This window comes from Gossypium raimondii, chromosome 11, assembly GCF_025698545.1.
Source record: "Gossypium raimondii isolate GPD5lz chromosome 11, ASM2569854v1, whole genome shotgun sequence".
In the NCBI taxonomy this organism is placed as follows: domain Eukaryota; kingdom Viridiplantae; phylum Streptophyta; class Magnoliopsida; order Malvales; family Malvaceae; genus Gossypium; species Gossypium raimondii.
Window position 1 is genome coordinate 40,277,220 of NC_068575.1, and position 25,009 is coordinate 40,302,228.

At 34.6% G+C, this 25,009-nt stretch overlaps 5 protein-coding genes across 5 annotated transcripts; all 5 read left to right on the forward strand.

Moving 5' to 3' along the window:
• Positions 1-5,273: 5,273 nt before the first annotated feature.
• LOC128034948 (red chlorophyll catabolite reductase) lies at positions 5,274-7,789 on the forward strand. Its single transcript, XM_052624497.1, has 2 exons — positions 5,274-5,726; positions 7,107-7,789. Exons 1-2 carry the CDS (start codon positions 5,397-5,399, stop codon positions 7,725-7,727), a joined length of 951 nt encoding a protein of 316 aa, XP_052480457.1. The 5' UTR covers positions 5,274-5,396; the 3' UTR covers positions 7,728-7,789.
• Positions 7,790-7,926: 137 nt separating this feature from the next.
• On the forward strand, positions 7,927-9,533 carry LOC105803912 (caltractin). Its single transcript, XM_012636348.2, has 7 exons — positions 7,927-8,054; positions 8,388-8,502; positions 8,593-8,629; positions 8,712-8,739; positions 8,834-8,986; positions 9,071-9,173; positions 9,326-9,533. The coding sequence occupies exons 1-7, from the start codon at positions 8,052-8,054 to the stop codon at positions 9,388-9,390; spliced, it is 504 nt and encodes a 167-aa protein (XP_012491802.1). The 5' UTR covers positions 7,927-8,051; the 3' UTR covers positions 9,391-9,533.
• Positions 9,534-10,253: 720 nt separating this feature from the next.
• On the forward strand, positions 10,254-14,473 carry LOC105803911 (pentatricopeptide repeat-containing protein At3g16610). Its single transcript, XM_012636346.2, has one exon. It carries the CDS (start codon positions 10,433-10,435, stop codon positions 13,337-13,339), a length of 2,907 nt encoding a protein of 968 aa, XP_012491800.1. The 5' UTR covers positions 10,254-10,432; the 3' UTR covers positions 13,340-14,473.
• A 1,094-nt stretch (positions 14,474-15,567) lies between these two features.
• LOC105803910 (protein DETOXIFICATION 49) lies at positions 15,568-19,254 on the forward strand. The gene is made up of 2 exons (XM_012636345.2): positions 15,568-16,164; positions 17,758-19,254. The coding sequence occupies exons 1-2, from the start codon at positions 16,003-16,005 to the stop codon at positions 19,162-19,164; spliced, it is 1,569 nt and encodes a 522-aa protein (XP_012491799.1). The 5' UTR covers positions 15,568-16,002; the 3' UTR covers positions 19,165-19,254.
• Positions 19,255-20,456: 1,202 nt separating this feature from the next.
• LOC105803908 (calmodulin-like protein 30) lies at positions 20,457-21,300 on the forward strand. The gene has a single exon (XM_012636344.2). The coding sequence runs from the start codon at positions 20,548-20,550 to the stop codon at positions 21,118-21,120; it is 573 nt and encodes a 190-aa protein (XP_012491798.1). The 5' UTR covers positions 20,457-20,547; the 3' UTR covers positions 21,121-21,300.
• The last annotated feature ends 3,709 nt before the right edge of the window (positions 21,301-25,009 follow it).

Below are 25,009 nucleotides of genomic sequence, written 5' to 3' on the forward strand. Positions count from 1 at the left end.
GTTCGTCTTTGTGATGGATGACTTGATCACTATTTGATAGTGATTAACTTTTCATAAAAGAAGATGTAATGGTTACCATGAGATAAAATAGAATCATTTTGGGAGAACAAATATTATCCCAAAAAGACCAAGGATATCTTATGAAGGTAACACACTTATGACAAGGTCATTGGACGAGTATTAATCGAGTTATTTTTGTAATGGTATGCCATTGAGGAGAGCTCAGTTACGATATTATAGAAGAATGACTTCGTAACTAAATAAATTTATAAATAATAAGAGAAAACCAGAAACTTATTTATAAATCATTTGAGCTTCAATTGCATATGTCCAATTGGTCCCTCTGTGTAACACACTCACCTGACTCAATCGCCGAATCTATGTATGGAGTGTTACAATTGAACCCGATTGAACTAAGAACCAAAATTTTAACTTGAAAATTTTACAACGGACTTTGTCAATTAATATATATACCTCTTACAACAAAAGCCCTAAATTAGAACAAAGATACAATCTCAAAACTCTAAACTCTGTGGAAATTTACTTAGTTACAGTATTTTGATCCTTAAGCGAAGCCTATGAAGATACCTGCTTCCTACGTGCATGACACCATACTATCATTGATTTTTGATTCAACACTATCTGGCTTGGTTCCTCCTCGAGATCCTTAACCCACGAATCCTGCAAAACACAGGCCAACACTTTGGTAAGTTCAATGAACTTAATGAGTTTATTCGCTACCAAATTGCATAGCTCGCTCTTTCTTTACTGGGGTAAAATTTTAAAAGAAAATAAAATACTTTAACTCTCTGCTTTTGCTCATATTTTAGCACTTTATTTGGATTGGCGGACTTTTATATACCTTTCGTTGTTCTTTAATGGCAGTTTGACTACTAATACCTTAATTTCTTAGTTGAACCTATGTCTCGAAAACAGGGTTTTGGTGGTTTCTAGATGTCTTATTATCTTGGCGGGTTCTCACTTTACCCTTAACACCTTTTTATCAAGAATACCCTTTTTAGTTTTGTTCTAGATCGTAAGAGCTATAGTCCCGACGGATATATTGATATTATACCCATGAGGTTATCTACTCATAAGGCCTACGAGAAAGGACCATGCATATTGGTGATCTTTCTAAATCTGTTTAGTCCATGGTAGACTCTATTTTCTTACCATAGTCCTGAAGGACTTACTAACATTCCCTCTGTTAGGATAACTAATAAGGTTCCCCGCCATTCTGGCAGGCTAGGTCCCACTTGAAATGAATAGTGGTTGGATTACTTATTTGTAATCCACCTTATTCGAGATGTCATGCTTATAAGTGTAACATTTTCCTGAATGACCATTCGAGTTTACGGTTTCTCTTATGTGATGGTTCCTTACAAAACTAGCCTTTGGCAGGTACGTCGTAATATAATCTCCTTAAAGAGGAATAGCCTTGACAGGTATATATGTCAATCGGTTCATCCTTTCTAGTATATTTTATTGTACATTTTCTTGTCAATGAGTTCTATCCAACCCCTTCTTTACCGATTAGTCTATTTGGAGTACCGACGATTAATCTTTCCGCATAACTTTGGCATCAACAAGCCTTATATTGGGGCAGGACTTCTGTTAACCTTCCGAGGTTTTCTTTTAACATACAAAGCTTTCTTGAACACTTTCTTTGATAGCTTTTACTAGTAGCTCCTTATCCACAATCCACGGATAAGTCTTTATCCTTTTCCTGTATATAAGGCGTTACTGACGCGTCATTTCCCCATGTTTGATTTTTATTAAGGTTACCACCCTTATGCCCTTCCGGCTTCTTTGTTCACTGTTTTAGCAGACTACTTCCCTTTTCTACTACTTTTCTAATTCTGCGAATTCCTCACAACTCGCTTGCTGGCTTTCTCTTTTATTATTTTTAACCCTATTTCCATATTTGAGATTTTTCCATCATTATCGTCTTGGCGAATTACCCCGTGTTTAGTGTCCCGATGGACTTTGTTGGTTGCCATAGTCGAGCTATGGTCTTACACCCTTTTACCTCATATTTAATGTCCTAGCGGACTACCTCATGTTTACTGTCATAGTGGACTACCCCGTATTTACTATCTCGATAGACTATCTCGTGTTTATTGTCCCAACAGGCTATATTGGTTGCCTTAGTTAAGTTATGGTCTTACATGTTAGACCTCTTTTGAGGTGTCGTCCTGTAGGACTTTACGTCATTGTAGTGTTACCCCATAGATCCTGTTGACCATCATTGCAGTGTTGCTCTATGAAACCTTATAACTGTCGACATCGACCTATCTCATGTCTACCTTGATGCTCGAACACCAAAGTGTCCCCCTACAAAGCCCGGAGTATCGCATATTATGGTTTGAACTCAACAACACCGTATGACAATATCTAATAGGAATTTCATCTTCCTTATTCCTCCGTCCATTCATTCATTTCACCATTCCTAACATTGATGCTCGAACATCGTAGTGCCCCCTCCGCAAGGCCCAAAACTTCACACGTCGTGGTTTGCACTCAATAATACTGTACAACGATATCTAACAGAAGTTTCCATTCCCAAATCCTAATTTCATCTATCCTGTAACATCTCATTTTTTAGTGGTGTTGGAAATAGTTGTTTTGGGGACCACAAATCCGACGAGCGAGTCTATAAATATTATTATTTAATATTTACTAGTCAAATATAGTATTATTATAAATTTTGATTTGATAATTTATGTTATTTGAATGAATAATTAGGTTTTTAAATGGTAAATCCTTAAAGTCAACTGGTTTTAGAAAATGAGGTATTGAGACCTCATTTCTATCAACCAAGCCCGCAAATATTTAAATATTTAAGGAGTGTTATTAGGTTCATATTAAAAATTGGTTAAGAAATTTTAATGTTTAGATAGTTAATTAATTGAAAAGGACTAAATTGTAAAAGTCGCAAAATTGATTTCTATTAGTTAAATGGATCAAATAACAATGAAAAGGTGAATTAATGGACTTGGATGGTAATTATACCATATTTGTGGTTAGTGGATGATATTGGTTGGTTTTTGGTGTAATTTTAATAGTTTAAAATGGTTAATTTTGTAATTTGATAATTAAATTAAAATGTTAAAACAAACTAAAAGACAAAAAGGCTATCATCTTCTTCAATATGCTATTTTGCAAACTGAAAACCATTGTTAGGTGAAGAAAACTTTCAGCCACAACTTATATCTCATGCATGGTATGTTTTCGAGCCCCGTTTTTGGTGATTTTTATGTTTTTGATCTTGTATTAGCTTAATCTAGCTAGCCCGGAGGTCAATTTGTAAAACTGATAAAGGTTTAGGGATTTTCCATGAATGATTTTGGGGTGTTACATATCTCGTCAATAATTTTCCTCCATACCCACGGTTATAAACATGCAATACATGCATTTCGCTTACATACTAGCATGGAGTACGCTATTCTTTTAAGCATAGATTTTTAACTATCTCATGCATACTAAATTATGTAGCGGATACCATATATCAAACAATCTTATGCATGCTTGACATTTGAAATTAACAAAATTCATGCATCATTATAGAATCATGCCAGCCACACATCATTCCAAGGATAGAGTATAGAAACTCACTTGACATTTTTTTGCCTACTTCGCTTAGCCTTTCTGAATGCCAGAGCTTCCACTCTCCTAGCAGCTAAGCATGACAACCTAGAATCGTGAGTTAAACTTGATATTCTCAACTTAAAATTCAGGTTTTTAGAAACATGTAGTACCCCTATAGAGGTTTCTGGAAATCCTTACCTTCATTCTCTCAATTTTACATATACAAAAAGACCAAGAACCTTAGTAGATTCTCTTATTTTTGACTTAAACCTCTTGATCATCGCTCACATAGTTATCTCTTCTTTAGAGCAACCAAGGAAGATGAAGAAGAGAGAATGAAATAGAATTGAGAGGAATCCCCCTGAGAATTCACTTCTCAGCTATTTATAGTCCTTCATACACTGTTTTCAATCATATAGAAAACATCCATTGGTAATCATTTTGCCTCCCACTAACAAATCAGTTGATTTTAATCCAACCAGACCAAAATTAAATCTCAACTATATCCAAACTTTTATAATTTTATTACTGTTTAAAATTTGTATTAAATGTTATAAAAAAAAACTTTGAAAACTAGTATACATGAGTTTATTAACCAAATAAAAAAATTTCACACACCCAACTTCCAACTCTCAACATCCCCAACCCCAAGTCAAAAACTTTTTAACCCTAATTTCTATTTTTCATTTTAAGACTAAAATCTCTCAAATTGGCATAGAATATTTAATTGAAGCTTGACTTTTTTTTCTTTTAAGGTTACTTGGAAATGTGAATGATGGTGATGAATGAATTTGTGTGGGTTGATGCTTTATAAAACTTTAATTGTTTAGTGAGCTAGTATTAGATAATTTTGTGGTTGAATGTATGAGATAATTTTTTGCTTATTTATGTTGTATTTATCAATTAATTGTTATATGCTTAGAATGAAATAATTTTTTGTTTAATGCATGAGATGATTTGGTTTTTTTGTTGTTGTTGTTTATGTTGGATTTATTGAATGGTAAATTATATTTGTGAATTTATTATTAATATTTACATTATTGATGAGTATTTTTTATTTGAAATTGATTTACTCTTATTTATTTAATATTTATAAACATATTTTGTATACACATATTAAATATTTTTAAAAAATAATGGTTAGTCCAAAACGATATATAGACAAATCAATATTAATATGGCTAAATGTTATATTCCTGAAGTTTTAAGTTTGTAAGCATACGACAATCCTCAAGATTCAGTGAAAAATTTGCTATTAGCCGATTTAACTCGATCAATGCCGAGTTAAGATGTAACTAGTTGATATCTTATTTTATGTTATTATTTAACTCGATGATGTGATTACTAACTACTTTGACAAGTGGCGTAGCACAATTGAAGTAGGACATCCTCTCTACTCTCTTACCTCATCCAGTTTCTCAACCCCCTCCCTTAATCATCAAAAACTCTCTCTAACCTTATACCATCAACAACATTTATGATAAAATTAAAAATTTTTTTTCTTAACCACGTATTAATCTTAATAGAACGATTGATTTTTCATAGGTTGTGCTATTAAATAGTTTCTTTATGATCGTACGTTTAATTTTATTACTAATTAAATATTAAAAAAGAATATTAATATTTATATAGTTTTAGGAATAAATTTTAAAAAAATCGATATTAAGACATCAATCCGTCGTAGGCTACGGGGTTAGGATCCTGATGTCATGTCCGCCTGTTCTTTCAAGTTCCGTAACGGAGTAACTTGTATTCTTCCTTAACCTCTGTGCATTAACAAAGGGGCAGCCATCCCACAACTGGAACTAATGGCTGTCGTTTTCCCACACTTCCCACGTCCTTCACTCTCACCTTCACCTTCACCTTCTTCTTCTTCTTTCTCTCAACCTTCACCCAGACCCCAATTTTTTGCATCCTCTGCATCTCCCATGGACAATTCCCCCAAAAAGTTCATGGATTTCCCATTCGTCACTGCCCCGCGTAGGAACTTGATGATCGATCTCGTATCCACGATAGAGAACCGTCTACACTCTCAACTCAAACCATGCACTTTACCTTCCGATTTACAACACTACTACAATCCAAGTAAAACCTCCCATGGCTCACTGTATATCCGATCAGGCCATACCTCTTCTCAGGTATTTACTTTACTTTCTAAACATTTTAATTTCAATATTTTAGTTGCTTGTTTAATTGCATGGAACAAACACTAAATTAAGCTCACCTGAGTTGACAATTTCTTAAGTGAGCTCAAATTGAGTGGAAATTGCATCTTTTTGATGATTAACTGCTTCACGAGTTGCTATTGCAAGGGTATAGCGTTGAATTGTTGATTAATTCCATGCCTAAAACTTTTAGGTTCATGTGGCTGAGTTTCTCCAACTTCTGTTTCAACAGGCCGAAATGGTTTGGTTTATTGGTCATAAGACGTGTTCAAAACTTTCCACACTAGGTTATGTTATATGCACTATCACAAACTAGTATAGTGAAGTTAAAGCAAAATGATTTTGCATAGTGGCTTGTGGTCGTGTATTGGACTTGTGCATATTGGTATATTATTCAGACTAGTCAGTGTTTTGAGGTTTTAGTGTGGCTGGTAACAAAAAGACCTTGCAAAAGTTTGTCATATGATTCCATATAATCTTAGCTTAGGGTGAGTTTGGATGGGCGGTGCGTTTCCCTGCGGTTAGTGTAAAAACAGCGGTGGCGGTGAGATTAGATACTGTAGCGATACTGTAGCGTGTAGCGTGAGACAAAAAGTAAGCTAAACGTACCGCACCGCACCCAATTGCCCATCCAAACCCACCCTTAGCCTGTTTTGTTTTATGAAGATCTTATAGACACACACATAGTCATAGAAATGCATGCCTAATAAAGTTTTTACAAGGCAAAATGAATTGCATTCACCATTATTTCCCCCGAGAAAGTAAATCAAATGAATTGTAAGGAGGATGACATGTTTGCCAATATTGGTATGATCAATGAGTTTGGAATTGCTTTTATGTGATTTTAAGTTCTTCCTACTTCTTAGTTTTAACTTCTGTGTGCATGCTGCACCCGGCTTGTTTTCTGGTTAAAATTTTAGATGGATCTTTACTGTAAGGATGCTTAAAGTAACATCCCAGGCCCCAAACTCCTGTTTTTAAAGGCTTAAATTTACCAGAGTTGGTTGTTGCCGCCGAAAGGTAGAGATGATATTGATCTAAGGATATTGTGTTAGCTCTCTGGCTATTAGAACACTTAATGAAGGTGCATGGGTTCTTTCTCTTCAGTAACACTGTTGTACCATTGCCATTACACTAAAATTTAGCACCATCCACTGCTGTTCTCATTATGTTAATACACTATATTGCTTCATATACCATCTGAGAGTGGTCATCTGGTATCCATTTTGCTAACTCGCAACACTGCCATTCTGTATTTATGTGTTGCCACTTGGGAATTAATTTATTTTATTAAACTTATTGTTTAATGTCCCCTTTTCGGGATTCTGAACATATGGAATGTGGTTTCTTCAGGTTGATTTCATGCTAGGAAGTTGGTTACACTGTGAGCTGCCAACAGGGGGAGCACTGGACATAACAAGCCTTTCAGCTTATCTGAATGCTTCCACAGATGCACCGAATTTCCTGATTGAGCTCATACAGAATAGCCCAACGTCACTTGTTCTCATTCTGGATTTGCCACCTCGAAAGGACCCAGTCTTATATCCCGAATACCTTCAAACTTTTTATGAGAACACCCGGCTTGAATCACTTAGGCAAACGCTTGAGAAACTCCCAGAAGTTCGACCGTACTACTCCTCAGCACTTTACATTCGATGTCTCACCTCTCCCACATCGATCATGATCCGAATCAACACGGAGGGGACTGAGGGAGACGGACCAGGACGCATGGAGGAGATTATAAAGGATCACATAGTTCCTGTGGCGAAAGAAGCATTGGGGATATGGTTGGATCAATGTGCTTGTGGAAACAGAAATGTGGATGAGGCGGAAAAGGCATATTTGGAGAAGAGGGATGGATTGGTTAGGAACAAGACAATTGAGATTGATATAGGCTCAAGCTTCCCAAGATTGTTTGGACCCGATGTAGCAAATCGTATATTAGAGGTGATAAGGGAAGCATTTAGTGGATGACTGCTAAACAATTGTATGCTCATTGTTGTACCTCAGTATATATGAAACATGGAATTTTCTTACTCTTTTCTCTCTTTCATGGAATTTTCTTTTCAAAATGAGCCCGAAATTATCAGCCCAATGGCCTATAATTAGATTAGGCAAGTCAATTTTACAACGGGCCTATCATGACTCATTTACTTGCAATTTTTGATTCTGGCGATAAAGATCAAACAACTGCCTATATATTTATGGCTTCGGCTTCCAATCTTAAAAAGTTAAACCAAAACAAAATTCCTATATTTGTTCAAAATTCAATATTCAAATCAAGTATCTGAGTTAGCCATGGTATGTTCTTCGTATTAATCGTTCAGATCAGTTTGCTTTAATTGATAATAATCATCTATTAAAAATACTTGTTGAAGATTGGGTTTTTTATATATATTTTTCCGATTCTTCTTGCGTGTTTGCTTTCATTTACTGTCTACTATTGGTAGATTTAATTTGGGATTAATTTTGAAATTCGGGGTTTTTATAATAAAACCATTAAGTTAATTTAACTTTTGTTTATTTATGGTTTACTGAGATTGCATATATGAGTGGAATAGTGTTTTGAATCTTTTAGAGAACTTGAACTGTGCTCATTATGTGTTTTAATGGATGTTTTGATTACACCATTAGGCTTATGGAAGGGCATCGCAGAAAGGCAAGCCTAAGGGACGTCACCGGGGATTAAGCCAACAAAAGAGGCAAGAGATTAAGGAAGCATTTGAATTATTTGACACTGATGGCTCAGGTATGGGAATGGCTTGTTATTATGGGGTTTATTTATCCACGATACATGTGCTCGGCATTATGCTAAGTTATAGTTCAAATTTGCTTACAGGTACCATTGATGCTAAAGAGCTGAATGTGGCCATGAGGTATGAACATTTTTGTCTCTGCTGTTTCGCATTTGTGAATGAAAATATCGACGATCGGAACTAAAAGTATTTAGCATTGCAGGGCTCTTGGTTTCGAGATGACAGAAGAGGTAATTGTTGAGATGTTTGCCATTATCCTTTAATAGATAGATAGCATATGAAGTTGATATATTCTTCAAATCCTTCTGTGCTGTATCGCAACAGGAAATCAAACAAATGATCGCGGATGTGGACAGGGATGGCAGTGGTGCTATTGATTTTGATGAGTTTGTGCACATGATGACTGCCAAGATTGGGGAGAGGGACACTAACGAAGAGCTTATGAAAGCATTCCAAATCATCGATCAAGATAACAATGTAAGTACCTGTGTTTTCTGTATATTTGGAATTGATGGGGGTGTAAGCTGTTCATGTTTTGATTCTTCCTTTATTTGGATCCAGGGAAAGATTTCTGTCCAAGACATTAATCGCATTTCAAAGGACCTTGGTGAACTCTTATCCCAGAAAGAGATTCAAGACATGATCGAGGAAGCCGACCGAGATTGTAAGCTCTTCTTGAATCTTTATATAGTATAATATGATGTTGGTGCAGCCATAGGCTTCATATGCCATTGCGTTCTTCACTTAATTTGTTGAACACTTTGCTATCTAAATCCAAGCAAAAACATTATTAATTAGTGCCAATTCTGGATGCAGGTGATGGTGAGGTAAACATAGATGAGTTCATGAGGGTGATGAAGAGAACAACATTTGGCTACTAGAAGTTACATTTAATGCTCAAGCGAGGGTTGATTGAAGTCATGCTATAGCAGTAGATTTTGTAAATAAAAAAGAAAACCATGTTTTGGATGTTCTAAATACTGAATTTAATATTTCATCATATTAAATACCATGCTGTTTTTTATGAAGCATTTTTTGTTTTCTAACACACAAATATAGAAATATCACTTAATTTTTTTTTCTAGAAATCAAACCTCCAATTTAACGATATGATTTGAATTCGTAAAATTTTTAAAAAATTAATTATATATGTCTAAGTTTTTACCACTTATTGTACGAATGATAAGAAATGATACTCAAATTTATTACAAAAACTAACTTGTCCCCCTAGCGGGGGATCTCATACAAGCACACATCATATGAATTATGGTGAGCAAGTTTAACTTGTCTATTTGCATCTTGATTTCCTTCCCTAGAGATGTGGCAAATATACCAGTGGCTAAAGTACTCTAGCAGTTGGTAAATTCTTCGAACCAATACAGAATTAGAATCTGCCAGCGTCTTCTCCTGAATAGTTTGTATCCCTCAAAATTATTAGATAAGATTAAAACTCTATCATAACCTTAATCAAATAAGAGAATCAATCTATTCAAAATGACTCGCATCTCAACAAAGCAAATACCCAAATATCTATTGTAGCCCAAAATCCAGTAGCCACTTGTGAAAAATTTTCAAATACATTCTCGTAACCTAAACCGAAGACATTGACTTTATTTTGAACGTTGATTAATGAATATATTTTATCTCCATCCATAATCAAGCCCAAGATTTTCTTATAAATGGGTTCTATGAATCCTTAAACAAAAGCAAAGTTTTTCCCCACTTTTTACTTTTATCCATAATACTACTGAGATTTTGCTTAAATAGCTTACAACTCACCCCAGTATTGGTTCTATTCTTACGGTTGATGGTTGGTATATACAATGATCATAATTCAACCATTTTTACACCTAAAAACAAAACCTGACAAATAATCTCAAAGGCTTGTCCGAATTCGGAACTCCAGATGATGAACAATTATTAATGGCGGGAAACCTATTGACCACCACCATGGTTTTAAAACTTCCATGTGGTTCCTTTTCAAGTTTCATGCATCTCTTAAAGCACTGTCAAAGCATCCAAGACTTAAAGCCGCTTAAATCTCTTCTCATCGTACAAGGTCTCATAAGAAACAACTTACTGCTAGGACATTTTCTTAAATCTTGCTTTTATCTGGGTGCTCCAAATTTGGCTCTCTCCACCTTTTACAAAATTCAAAACCCAAATTTATTCTGCCAAAACTTAATGCTGAAAGGTCTTTCTAGTTATGGTCTATATGGAGATCTTTTGTCTGTTTATACAAAATGCCGGGTCTTGAATTGCCCATCTGATGATTTTACATTTCCTTTCGTGATTAAGGCTTGTTCAGCTTTAGGTGCTTCTGGGATTGGACAGCAGATTCATTGCGTTGTTTTGAGAAAAGGGTATGAAAGAAATGTTGTTATTATGACTTCTTTTATTGATTTTTATGCGAGAAATGTCGATATAGGGATTGCGCGGAAACTGTTTGATAGAATTTCTGACCCTGACTTGGTTTCATGGAATGCTTTGCTTTCTGGTTACTGTTTTAATGGACTTGATAAAGAAGCATTGGGGGTTTTCGGGGAAATTCAGGGAATGAACATAAAGCCTAATGTCAGTACTTTGGCAAGTATAATCCCTGCATGTACGCGGTTGGGGTATTTTTATTTTGGTAAATCTCTGCATGGTTTGGCTGTTAAATGTGGATACTTCTTCAACGATTTTTTGGTTCCTGCTTTTATTTCAATGTATAAAAGTGAAGTGGATTTATCTAGTGCTAGGAAACTGTTTTACTTTGCTGTGGAAAGGAATGTTTCTGTTTGGAATGCTCTGATCAATAGTTATACGCAGAATGAGAGGTTTTTCGAAGGTTTTGAGATGTTTCGGGAAATGCTTCGAAATGATGTGCAGCCTAACTCAGTGACGTTTGTGTCTACTGTTCCCTTCTGTGAGAACTATTTTGATATTAGCTATGGCGGATCTCTCCATTGTTGTGTTATTAAACATGGATTTGGAAGTCAGGTTTCTGTATTGACAGCTCTCATGTCAACGTATGCTAAGCTTGGGGAAATAAGTTCATCTGAAATGTTGTTTGATCAGATACCAAACAAAACACAGCTGTCATGGAATGTGCTGATTTCTGGTTATGTAAATAATGGACTACCGGATGAAAGTTTGGTTGCATTTCGCAAAATGCAATTGGAAGGGTTCAGTCCTGATGCAATTTCAATTGTTAGCATCCTTTCTGCCTGCTCGAATCTAGGTGACATTTTACTTGGTCAGTCGATACATGCATTTGTAGTTAGAAGAAGTTTTGAAACAAATATTAATGTTTCAAATGCAGTCCTGGCGTTTTACTCTGACTGTCCTTTACTCTCCACTTGTTTTAGGCTATTTAAAAGAATGGCAACTAAAAATACAGTATCATGGAATACTTTGATATCTGGGTATGTACACAGTGGACAAAAGGATAAGGCAAATGTGATTCTTCACCAGATGCAGAAAGAGGGAGGGAAGTTGGATTCTGTGACTTTGCTAAGTATCCTTTCTTCTTACAGTGAGAGTGAAAATTTCAGGAAAGGAACAATCCTTCATGGTTATGCAATCAAAACTGGGTGGGACTCTGATGTTTCATTGACAAATGCACTAATTAGTATGTATTGTAACTGTGAAGAGCTTGATGCTGGATCACTATTGTTTGATGCCATGCCTGAAAGAAGTGTAGTTTCTTGGAATTCATTAATGACTGGCTTCCGGCATTACAACTTATCAAATGATGTTCTAGTCTTGTTTGCTCAAATGGTGAAGGAGAACCAAAGACCAAATCAAGTAAGTATACTAAATTTATTGCCCATGTGCAGCATGTTGTCACAGGGTAAGTCCATCCATGCGTTTGCACTCAGAACAGGGATGATAGAGGAAACAACTGTTCTTACATCTCTTATCTTCATGTATGCTAGATTTGGTAAAATAAAATTGAGCCTCCTAGTTTTTCAGACGGGGAAAAGATGTGATATTTCTTTGTGGAATGCTATCATGTCTGTGCATGTTGATACCAAAAATGCCAAACAAGCAGTTGCTGTTTTTTGTGAAATGCTCCAGATAAGTTTGGAACCTGACAATATAACAGTTTTAAGTTTAATCTCCTCATGTGTTCTACTAAACAGCCTGAATCTAGCGGATTCTGTGATGGCCTATATCATATGCAAGGGCTTTGACAAAGATGTGGTAGTTAGTAATGCCCTCATAGACCTATATGCAAGGTGTGGAAGCATTGTTGTCGCGAGATTGCTATTTGACTACTTGTTTGAAAAAGATGCCGTCTCTTGGAGTGTGATGATTAATGGATACAGATTGCATGGAGATGCTGAAGGTGCCCTCAAGCTTTTCTCGAGGATGCGACTTTCAGGGGTGAGCCATGATGCCATTACTTATTTAAGTCTTTTATCGGTTTGTAGCCATGCTGGTTTAGTTGAGGAAGGCCAGAGGGTATTCAACTGTATGGTTGAAGATGGGTTATCTCCAAGAACAGAGCATTATGCTTGTATGGTTGACCTTCTTGCGCGAGCTGGTCATTTGCATGAAGCTTATAATATAGTCAATAGACAGCCATTCAAACCTTCTCTAGGCATGCTTGAATCCCTGTTAGGTGCTTGTAAAATGTACGGGAACATTGAAATTGGACAGAGAATTTTTCAGATGCTCTTCGAAATGTATCCACAAAACTCAGAATCTTATGTGATGCTTCACAATATATACGCAGCAGCTGGAAAGTGGGAAGACGCCAACACAGTCAGGTCTATTATGGAAGGAAGACTGCTAAGAAAACTCCCTGGTTTTAGTCTAGTTGGAGATAACTTCACATATTAGCAGTCCTCTAAAATGTGCTAACGGGGAATGAATGTCAAGGCAAGTAGACAGCTCCATGTGACCATGTTCGAAGAGACCCACTGAGCTCCATGTTAACTAATGGTAGCCAATAAAGCAGTTATCTGAAGCATATATGCTAACAGTAAATGAATGTCAATCCAAGCCATGAAGGAGGTGATCTCGATTTTCCACTGTGTGCAATGTGAACCACTGCTAGCTAAGGACCTGGTCGAATAACACTGTTATCCGTTGTTTAGAAGATAACAAACCTACTCGGATGGGAGTTATTCAATGCAAATTGCCGCATTAGAGAACTAAGAACTAGCTGGTGAGGTATCGACCAACATCCTCATATACTTTGGGGAACCAGCTTTTGTTTTCTTTCTGAAACTAGAAATCAAAACGATCCATAAGGTGAAATGGCGACAGGAAGTTATTAAAAGAAGTAATAAATGATGCAGCCTGGAGAAAAATAAAGCAAATCGTTACTTACAGTTGCAGACACCGGTAAGCGACTGGTGGAGAACAAAACATGAAGATTCCTATATGCTTTGTGGAGCCGGTGGTACTTTACTGTTATATGCTGCCAGACCAAATGGTCTAGCTACGTCAAATGGTACCTGAGTTGTGAACTAGACTCTTATATGCGTAGAGGAAAGACCCTCGAATTTGGGGAGGCACACCTTAGAGTCGAGGCTTGAGAGCTCTATTTAAAGGGGGGGGGGGGATTTGAAGGGCTTGGGAGTGTCACGCGTTGTGAGCATTGAGGGTGAGGGTGAATTGAGGGGTTTGGTGAGAGCTCTATTTTGGTAAAAACAGAAGAGCTTGTGAGCATTTTGCGAGTGGACTGAGGCTGAAGGGAAAACATTCATAAAATCTTTCAAAAATTATATTTCAGATGTGACTAAGGATCATTAGGGACCATTTGTTTGTTTTAAAGATAGCTTCCTCCAAAAGATGCTTCTAATACTTTCATCTTAACCTTGACTTTAATTGCTTTGGAAAAGAAAAAGAATCATGACTACTTCATCAGCTAGAAATCAAGATCAAAAAGCTATGTTGTCTAGCTAGCAAATCTCAAACAAATTAAGACGATGGGAGCAAAAATCAAACAATTAATTCATCTGAGGGCTCGGTTTCATTCATATTCTAGTCAGATGTAATGCTTTTGATTCACAAATGGAGCTTTAGTATCAATATTAAATAAGTTTTTCATTCCTAGGCCCTGATCTTATTTCAAACTTGGAACTATGATTAGAAGCTTTAAAATAAAAGGCAAATCGTCCCTCCATTGATTAACAACTAGTCCGATCAGCATATCATATCCCAACATGTAAGAAGGGAAAATATCAAAATTATGATTGAATTAACCCCTAAAAGGTAATCAAACAAAACAACAATAACGGGGTGGGGGATCAGTTAGGCCATTGCTTGGAATCAGCATGTGGCAGGGTCCCCAACAGCAACAGCTTTGGAAATCGAGAAATCCTTGTTCATTTCCAATTGGATATCATCAGTCTAAGTAAGAAATATCTTCCCAAAGTGGAGCAGAGCCCATTTTGAGGGAGTTCCCACTTCCCAATCAATGAAACCATAGCCTTCTTAGCCATGCCTAATAGAATGAAGTACTCTTACCATCTTAAAATATATTAATAAGAGTTTTTGAAGACCCCTTTTCTTTGTCCCTATGTGAAGGGGCCATTACGCTCCGTTGGCAGACCTGAACAAGGATATCGTGACCATCTACACCACCCTCTTCTCTTTTTCCCATCAAGGGAAAGATAGAAGGAAACGGTAATTGCCTGGCTGTTCTGCCAATTTTGCTTGGGGTCCCTATACCCTATTACTTTATTTTTAGGCGCCTACGGACCACGATACCAAGAATGATTAACATCATATATATGATAAGGAGCATAAATGAATGAATGATTAATTTCTTGGCTGATATAACCGAATAGGTTAATGCGGTTGATCGAGTACTCATTACCACGTTGACAAGCACATATGCATTGTTGTTCTGAAAGTATTAACAGCTAACAAGTAATAGTGATAAAATTCAGTATTTCACACCCAAATTAAGCTTGAAGATTTGGCATGATATGATGAGTAGGAAGGGAAAGGAAGTAGTGCACGTGCTCAGGGAGAGGAGGTATTACAAAAGAACCAAAGGGAAAAGAGGGTCCATGGAGAGAGACAAAACAGTGGATGTCTCGGAGATTTATAGAGGGTTTGTTTGAACCTTGATGATGTGTTGACAGCTTTCCATGTTTGGCATTTGGAAGGACTGCCAGCATTTTGTTTACAAAACAAAAAGTGCTTTTTGAGGTATACCGACACGCCCTTTTCAAAGAAAAGGACGAACCACCCGCATGGCCTCCTCCTTTCCCCCTTATCTCCTTCCATACCTCCATACCCACACTCCTCCATTTCTCATCCCCTCTTTCTCTATCTTCCCCTCACTCTCTTCTCAGTCTTCTAAAAACAAAGTTTGCTTCTAGTGGTATATGCACTAGATTATACTACTAGAAAAGAGAGGAAGCTTGTATTGATTGACCCTTTCTCTCTTGGTCCTTTTTTTTACTCCAAGACTCGGTCTTTTCTCTTTTCTTGCATGTTTTTGAGAAGAAACATATACTCTCCAGGTTTTATTCTGACTAAAAGTAATGAGTGATAAGGGAATTGCAGCTTATTACAGTTCTACTGCTCCTTTGTTACTCAATGAAGGTATTGATAGAGTACCTCAGGAATGTGTTAAGGATGTTTCACCAGAAGAGCAAGATTCCTTTCAGTGCCAGTGTCAAGCTTGGCAACCATCACTTTCAAAGGTTAGTTACATGCTGACGCCACTATTCCTTGTTCTTACTCATCTAATCTAAAAAAAAAAAATTAATATTTAGTCAGGTTCAAAAATATTCACTAAAATAATTTGAAATGAACAATAAAATAACAAGTTATGGGAACTAGATGGCTGACACCACTATTTTTTTATTAAACAAATAATTTTTAGGGTTTTAGATACTAGATAGTTGACACCTCACCCATATATACATTTAAAAAAAAATTTTTTTTGAGTGCTGGTACACTGATGGCTGACATCCCTTTATCCGATTAAAAAAATTAATTTTTGGGGGGTGTGGTGTCGGCCCCAAAATCACTCAACAAAAGAGTTTGAGAGTATTACAACATAACCCCTATTTGTTTTCCCATCCTTTTTTATTTCTCAAGTTTAATTACATATTTTAATTTTAAAATAATATTAAAATACTTATTATGTTTTTTAATTATTATTGCATCACTCACATTATTATTAAATTTAAAAATTAATTTAAAATAACGTGTTATTATTATCATATTTGAATTTTCATGATTTTTTAAAAATTTTTGTTTTATTTCGTTAAATGTATTTTGATTGTTGATAAACTCAAGTATAAATAATAAATTAAGTCTAAAAATTATATTTATTTTAAATGTAATGATAATTTTTGGAGGTGGTTTTGATAAAAAGTTGTTCAAGTTATCTTATTTTAATATATTATTTAAGAACTTCAAACGAAGGTATTTTAAAACTATTTATTAATTTTAATATTGAAATTTATAATTGTGAAAATATATTAAAATGCTAAATACAATATCTAAAATGACGGTAATTGATACTAAACTAGTTAATTTTCAAATCAAAAGTAGTTAATTTAAAATTAATTTAAATTTAATATGCACAATTAAATTATATGTTTTTTTATAAAATTAGAATTTGGTTTAATGATTTTCATTTTTATAATAATTTAAATAAACATTGCTAAATTATTGTTTTTTATTTTAAAAATAACGAGTAATATATTTATAAAATATGTAGTTCAATATATTTTAAATTAATTTTAAATTTAATAATAATATGAGTGATGCAATAATAATTAAAAACATGATAAGTAGTTCAATATTATTTTAAAAGATAAAATATGTAATTAAACTTGGAAAATAAAAAAGATGGAAAAACAAGGAGGAGTTTTGTTGCAATATTCACAATCTCTTTTGTTGTTGGGTGATTTTGGCCATTTGTTCAAAATTATCTTTTTAGTCAGATAAAGGGGTGCCGGCCATCAGTGTGCCAGCACTCAAAATTTTTTTAAAAAAATACATGAGTGTCGACCATCTAGTGTCTAAAACCCCAAAAATTATTTTTTTAATACAAAAAATAGTGATGTCGGCTATCTAGTTCCCATAACCTAATTTTACTGTTCATTTCATGTTATTTGGGTCAATAATTTTGAACTAAACTCATTTTTATAAATATTATTTTTTGGGGGTGAAATGGGTAAAATAGACTGATTTTTATCTAACTTTTTAATAGGTAAAAAAGAAAACCAGATCAATCCAATGCAAAAAGGAAAATATCTTTTTGTCATTTGTTTCTGTCTCAGGTTGTTGAAGAGATCAAGGAGCTTTATGCGATAGCCTTGCCTATGATAATTACTGGTCTTCTTATCTATGGAAAATCAGCAATATCGATGTTTTTTATGGGGAAATTGGGCAAGGAAGCACTGGCAGGAGGGTCTCTGTCTATTGGTATTGCTAACATTACAGGCTATTCTGTCATTTCTGGTCTTGCAATGGGGATGGAAGCTATTTCTTCTCAAGCCTGTGGAGCCAAACAATGGCCTCTTATGGGCCAAACCCTTCAACGCACCATAGCCATCCTTACAATTGCCTGTTTGCCCATTTCAGTTCTATGGCTAAACATTGAGTCCATCCTTCTCTTTTGTGGACAAGACCCAGTTATCTCCTCAGTTGCCTCTACTTATCTGGCATTCTCTCTCCCAGATCTACTCTTCCAATCTCTAATAAACCCTCTAAGAATTCACTTAAGAACCCAAAACATAACCCTCCCTCTTATGTTGACTGCAGCCTTTTCCCTTGCTTTGCATGCTCCTATCAACTACATCCTTGTCCACCATCTTCGCCTTGGCATTCAAGGTATAGCTGTGGCAGTCACCATAACAGATTTGAATTTGCTTGTTACCCTTTTGCTTTACCTATGCTTCTCTGGCATTTGTGACAAAACATGGCAAGGTTGGTCCCTGGAATGCTTCGATGAATGGAAGCCAATACTTTGCCTTGCTATACCTTGTTGCCTATCTGTTTGCTTGGAATGGTGGTGGTACGAGCTTATGATAGTCCTTTCAGGACTTTTTATCAATGCCCCAGAAGCAGTCGCTACAATGGGAATCCTAATACAAGCCACTTCACTCACCTATATCTTCCCTTCGTCTTTGAGTCTAGCAGTCTCGACACGGGTTGGTAATGAGTTGGGAGCCAACCAGCCAAGTACGGCTAAAACCTCGTCCACGATCGCATTATCATGTGCTGTTTTATCTAGTTTCATGGCTATGTCATTCATGACAACAATGAGAAACGCTTGGGGACAAATTTTCACAAACGATAAAGCCATTTTGTCGTTGACAGCAATGGTGATGCCAGTGGCAGGGCTTTGTGAGCTAGGGAACTGTCCACAAACCACCGGTTGTGGCGTTCTGAGAGGGAGTGCAAGGCCGACATTGGGTGCCAACATAAATTTAGGATCCTTCTATGGTGTTGGATTGCCAATTGCAGTTGTAATGGGATTTGTGATGGATATAGGGTTGTTAGGCCTTTGGTTGGGATTATTGGCAGCACAAGTTGTATGTGCCATTGTCATGGTCATAGTGGTGGCTAGAACAGATTGGTTTGTCCAAGCAAAAAGAGCCGAACAACTGACTGGTATTAATGCATTAGTGGAAGAGGATCAAAGCAAAATCCAGGGTTTAATATCAGTAATGCTTGTGAATTAGCCTCTTTTTTTCCAAGTTACAAATTACTTCAATGCTCACTGCTTGTCGTTTTGTTCCATTTAGGTGTTCAATCAAGTAAAAGTTCTTTTAGTATGAAAACCACAAATGTCTAATGCAGGGCAGGCGACCCTAGTTTACATCCAAAGGTTTTAAAGGAACAAAAACAAATTCCCATGGTTTACACTAAAAGCCATTAATGTCTTACTCTTACAAATTCAAACTTCGATTTCTACGAGTTTTAGGATTTTTCTCTTTTGGGTAATTGATTTCATCGAGGATTTCAAATGTTGGAATTTAAACCATAAACTTATTAAATTCAACCTCTTTTGATGCGTAATTGGGATGAAATCCTATTTCATTTCTTAGCTATAATTTTATTTGAGTCATGACTATAATAAATGTTAAGAGAATGCTACGCCAAAACAAAAAAAAATCCTTCTAAACTCTAAATCAAAGTTACTTAAAATGCCAATCGGTTTGATACAAGGGAAAATTAAAACGCAATTTTGTTTACTTTTATAAAACGTAATTAGCTAGAGATAATTATCTCCCGTTAATTTGTAAGTTCATTGAGTCTTAATTTAGTTGACATCTATATTATTCAGAGTTACATCCGAAGCAATATAGAGTAATGGTGTATCCTGTCACCACTTCCTAATCAAGAATATAAAAATATGACATTAAGTATATAATTAGTTATATAACAAACACATATTTTCCTTTATATATTATTTTATATTATTAATATATTTAATGATAAATAATAAAATAAACAAAACAAATCAAATCCTATTTATTATATTAATTTTATAATAGGATTTTAGAAATGGTGATAGTGGTTGTTTTTCAAAATAAGGAATGAAAAAAAATCATGGAATCCATCCAATAACAGAAATAGGATTTTACAAATCCTCTTTTCCTTGAACAAATTTTGCTAGGTGAAGAAAAGAATATTGACCAATTACACTCGGAACATTTGGTCCCATCATTGATACGTAATTTACAGATAAAGAAGAAGCCTTCGCCGAAAGGCGAGTCGAATTGGAATCTAGTAAGGTCATGTGTCTATGATTCAACTTGTAGTGGAAGAATACCTTCTTTATGCTTTAGCTTTTGCCTACCATGGTAGCAAAGTCATTTTGGTTACGCCATGCCATTTCCGCGTGGAATCTCGACTTGTATGGATGGAAATTAACCTCTTGGAATAAGAATATCAATTATCAAACCCAAGTGGACCGCCTCTTTTTTTGGCTTGTTTTAGGTCCCCGAATTAAAAGAGAGATTCCAACATGCTCTTGCAAATTGATCCAAAGAAGTCAAATTGTCACACATATAGGGAGAGGTGCTTGACATAGGAGATTGTGAAGAAAACTATCAAACAGAATGTCAAAACTGAGTTTTATCGAGTTCAAATATGGAGCATTCCCAAGGAAGTTGTCAAGGAAACCGACAACACAGTTGAGCATCAACAAGGACAGCCTAAAGTCGAACGTGTCTTCAAGAACTTATCAGCCCAATGTGGAAGAAATGAAATGGGTGTTCGACAAATTCGACACCAACAAAGATGGTAAGATCTCCAAGGAAGAGTACAAGTCAGCTTTGAAAGTACTAGGCAAAGGAATGACGGGTGCCGAGGTGACCAAAGCATTTACCGCAATCGACACCGATGGAGATGGCTTCATCGACTACAAGGAGTTCATGGAGATGATGCAGAACATGGGAGAAGGGATCAATGTCAATGACATCCAAAGTGCATTTCGGGTGTATGATTTGGACGGAAACGGGAAAATCAGCGCCGAAGAATTGATGGCGGTGCTTAAGAAGATGGGAGAGAGGTGTAATCTGGAAACTTGTCGGAAAATGATTCGAGGGGTGGATGCTGATGGAGATGGCTTGATTGACATAACCGACTTCACCACCATGATGACTCGCACCATGAAAGTATGTCAGAGATAAGCTACTTCTAATCATCAACCTAGGGCCTTTGTTTCGTATTGGAATAATGGCTATCAATGCCTCTAAATATGAAGCTATATATATATATGTATATGCTAGTAAAATGAGTTGGCAAGTGTCCTTTGCCCCTGTTACATTCTTCTATTTTTAATAACAAAAATGAAGGCAGATTAACTTGAATTGGCAAACATTTTTTTAATTGCTGAAGCTGCATATCTAGGTCTCAAAACTAAAACAAAAAAAAATTACTGATATAGAACGCCCCTCCCCTAAAGTGCTAAAATAGAACAAGTTTTGGCTTGGGGAGGGGGAATCGGTTTCCGAAGGGGTGAATCAAGTCAAACTATTGTCAATCAATCAAGTCAGAGTTAATCAAATGGGTCAAAGAAACTGTCAATAGAAAGATGGAAATCGATTTTGCCCAGACGAATTTCCCTGGGACATTGTTGGCACCTCCATGTGTCTAGATGAAGTAAGCATTTCATCTACCATATTTCCGTCGTATGATTTCTTGTTTCGTCATGAACTGTTATCATGATATTTTCATCGTCAAGAAGCTCAACCTAGTTAAACTTGATAGGATTTAGTGACGTTAGAAATCTATAAGAAATTGTAGTTACTGTCCTGCCACAGCGAACTACAATTTTTTCGCCAATATTCATTTTCAGCTCATCAAGTTTAACATTGCATTTAAATCTTATGGTAATCTATAGTCCTGATTCAAATACAACACTAACTTCGGTATCACGACCATTACCGCCATAAAAAATTAACTTAAACATCAAAAATACATATAAAAATTACTAACTTAGAATAAAAATAATAATAATTTCATAACCTTACTTTAACTAAATCGAAAATTTTGTTAACAATAGAGGAGCAATAATTTTTTTTTTCAACTTTAGCTAAATTTGGTTTTGTCTACTAGTATTTTTGACTCTGTAAAAACTGAACGTTGATAATAGCAATGTAAAACGATCGCAAAGCAAAAAGAAAAAAAAAACACAAATTTTACGTGTAACACCCCCTAACCCTAAACCGTTGCCAGAACAGGGTTACGAAGCATTACTGGACATATCGGATAACTTATAACTAATTCACAAGTAAATAACATACATAGCTTACTTTAATCAATACATCACCTAGATACATGCCACATTATCAAAAGAAATGTACATCACTAAAATTTCTCTGAGGTCGGGATTGCTCTGGATGCTGGACCGGTCACTGGCTTTCTACTAACTTGTACGCGGAAATAATCGTACGCTGAGTATGGGTATACTCAGTGGTATTACCATAATTCAAATTTATAACATTAATCGATAAATTATATACATTTTTATTTTATGTCTACAATTATTCATTAATTATCTCATACTTTAAATCAATTAATAACAATAAGCAATATTTCACTATCTCAAATTCATTGGATTTTTCACATCTCAGTCCAATAGTTCATTTCAATTCATATATCATTCATTCAATTTATCACTATATTCAATATCAATTCTATTGCAATTTGTACTCACTAATATCATATAACAAAAATTTACTCTTAATCACATCATGAACTTTGGGTTCATATCTTCAAATCTCATATCTCGATTTCCAATTCACATATCAATTCACAATTTCACTTTCTCATTTCTTTCCATAGCTCAATCAATCACACTTATTCAAAATTTCTCATTTTAATTATTTACCCCTATTAACAAGACCCGGACCTTGACAGATACACGGATCCAACCAAACACACCAATAAGGCATTAGATGCCTCTTCGGATAAACCGAAGCATATATTAACAGAATCATCTTCTCGGCCGAACTACAAATCTCCTCATCACATCACAAATCCTATGGCATGCCATTTGCATCCAATCTAGTCCGATAAGTTAATAGGGTATTATTTTACTTTTTCAATTCCGAATTCATTTCCACAACAATTTCAAATATTCAATCAATTCAAAACATCTATTATTTCAATTCACAAACAATTCAATATAATTTAATTCAATATCAATATTCACCTTATTTTTATTTATTAAACATATTATTCAAAATTCAACAATTACTATTAATAAATTAAATACCAATACGTATTTATCATTCAATTCAATCATGATACTTACCTCAATTTGCTTATCATGTATATTAATTTAAAATTTAACAATTAATAATTAAATTCGAATTATGATAATACTAACCAAAATTTTCTCGAATCACTCCTTGTCCACCTTCTCCTTTCCTTTCTCAGACAATGACTCTTGCACGGCATTAGCTACGTAATTAAACAATTAAAAATCATTAATACACAATTTCATCAAAATATTTTCATTTATACTTAAACTTTACCAAAATTTTAATTTAATCCCTTATCAATACTAATTTTATTTTCCTAATCTAACTCCATATTCTCTCTTAATTCTTACTATAAACTCATTTTAACTCTTCATTTTCACCATAAATCCCTAATTTCAAAATTCTCTCAATTTAATCCTATTAATTCAAAACTTATGTTTTATTTTACAAATCAACCTTTTACTAACTTCTAACTTGAAATTCAATCAATTTAATCTCTAATTCTTCAATTTATTCAACATAAACAACATCTAAAATTTACTAACTTTCAAAATTTCAATTTCAATCAAATAGTATTTTGTTCTAGGATTCAAAAATATCAAAATTACAAAAAAGGGACTAAATTGACTTACCAATTGAATTTGGAACTTTTGAAACCCTTCTCTTTCTTTTTCTTTCTCAATTTTCGTTTTGCTTCTCTGTTTCTTTCTTTCTCATTTCTATTCTTTCTTTTGTTTTTTATATATATAATAATATAATATAATATATTAATAATAATATAATATAAAACATACTTATTAATTAAGTAAATATAATATAATATAATATATATTTTAAATTAAAAATATCTTAGATTTTTCAATGTTAAAACCGCCTCAACTTTAAGCAATGGCATAATTGCTTCTTTGATCTCTTTAATTTTCTTAATCTATAATTAAACTTTTATCTCTATTACAATTTAATCCTTTTTTATAATTAACCTCAATTTAGACAAATTCACTTAATTAAAATATAACTAACTATACAACTAACTTCATAATATTTATAATAAATATTTACAAGTCCAATTTATCGGAACGAAGTTTCGAGAATACATTTTTCAATTCGATCCTTTTAATCAATTAACCATTGGAACATTAAAATTTCTTAACGATACTCTAATACTACCTAATGACACTCGTAAATATTTATAAAAATATTTACGGCTCAGTTTATAATATCGAGATCTCGATACCTCGTTTTTGACCCAATTTACCTAATAATTTCTTTTAAATCATAAAATTCACTAAAATTTTGAAATATTTCTAAAATCACGCTTAACTTATAATTATTAATTAATAAATTTTCTAAATTTTTCATCGGATTTAGTGATCTCAAATCACTATTCTAACACTACTGAAAATTGGGCTGTTACATTATGTGAAAACACTTTTGAGAAAAATCACAGGCAGAGGAGAAGAAAATTCACTAATGTTGAAATACGAATGATACAAGAAGATTTTCGACTACTTCTATTTATAGGTTAAAAAATCTTATTCTAATCAATGCCAAATAGAAGGAGAGAAGTTCTATACGAATTCTACTTGTACAATCAATATCAAATAGAAGAAGTGTACTTCTATATGAATCCCCTTATTTTGCCACTGTATTTTATTTCTTTAACAGGAATTTGGGTCACACAACTTTAACAATCTCTACCTTGACACAAATTCTCAACAAAAAAGTTCTCCACATCTTCCACAAAACCCTTTAAGAGATATTTTTCAACAATGAACACCAACCAAATCGAAGTAATGCTCAAACTTAGTTA

Coding starts and splice junctions, on each gene's coding strand:
- LOC128034948 (XM_052624497.1), top strand. CDS start 5,397: ATGGCTGTCGTTTTCCCACACTTCCCACGTCCTTCACTCTCACCTTCA. Junction 5,727..7,106: donor CAGGCCATACCTCTTCTCAG/GTATTTACTTTA, acceptor TGGTTTCTTCAG/GTTGATTTCATGCTAGGAAG.
- LOC105803910 (XM_012636345.2), top strand. CDS start 16,003: ATGAGTGATAAGGGAATTGCAGCTTATTACAGTTCTACTGCTCCTTTG. Junction 16,165..17,757: donor GGCAACCATCACTTTCAAAG/GTTAGTTACATG, acceptor TTTCTGTCTCAG/GTTGTTGAAGAGATCAAGGA.
- LOC105803908 (XM_012636344.2), top strand. CDS start 20,548: ATGTCAAAACTGAGTTTTATCGAGTTCAAATATGGAGCATTCCCAAGG.
- LOC105803912 (XM_012636348.2), top strand. Junction 8,740..8,833: donor GTTTCGAGATGACAGAAGAG/GTAATTGTTGAG, acceptor GTATCGCAACAG/GAAATCAAACAAATGATCGC. Junction 9,174..9,325: donor CGAGGAAGCCGACCGAGATT/GTAAGCTCTTCT, acceptor TTCTGGATGCAG/GTGATGGTGAGGTAAACATA.
- LOC105803911 (XM_012636346.2), top strand. CDS start 10,433: ATGGCGGGAAACCTATTGACCACCACCATGGTTTTAAAACTTCCATGT.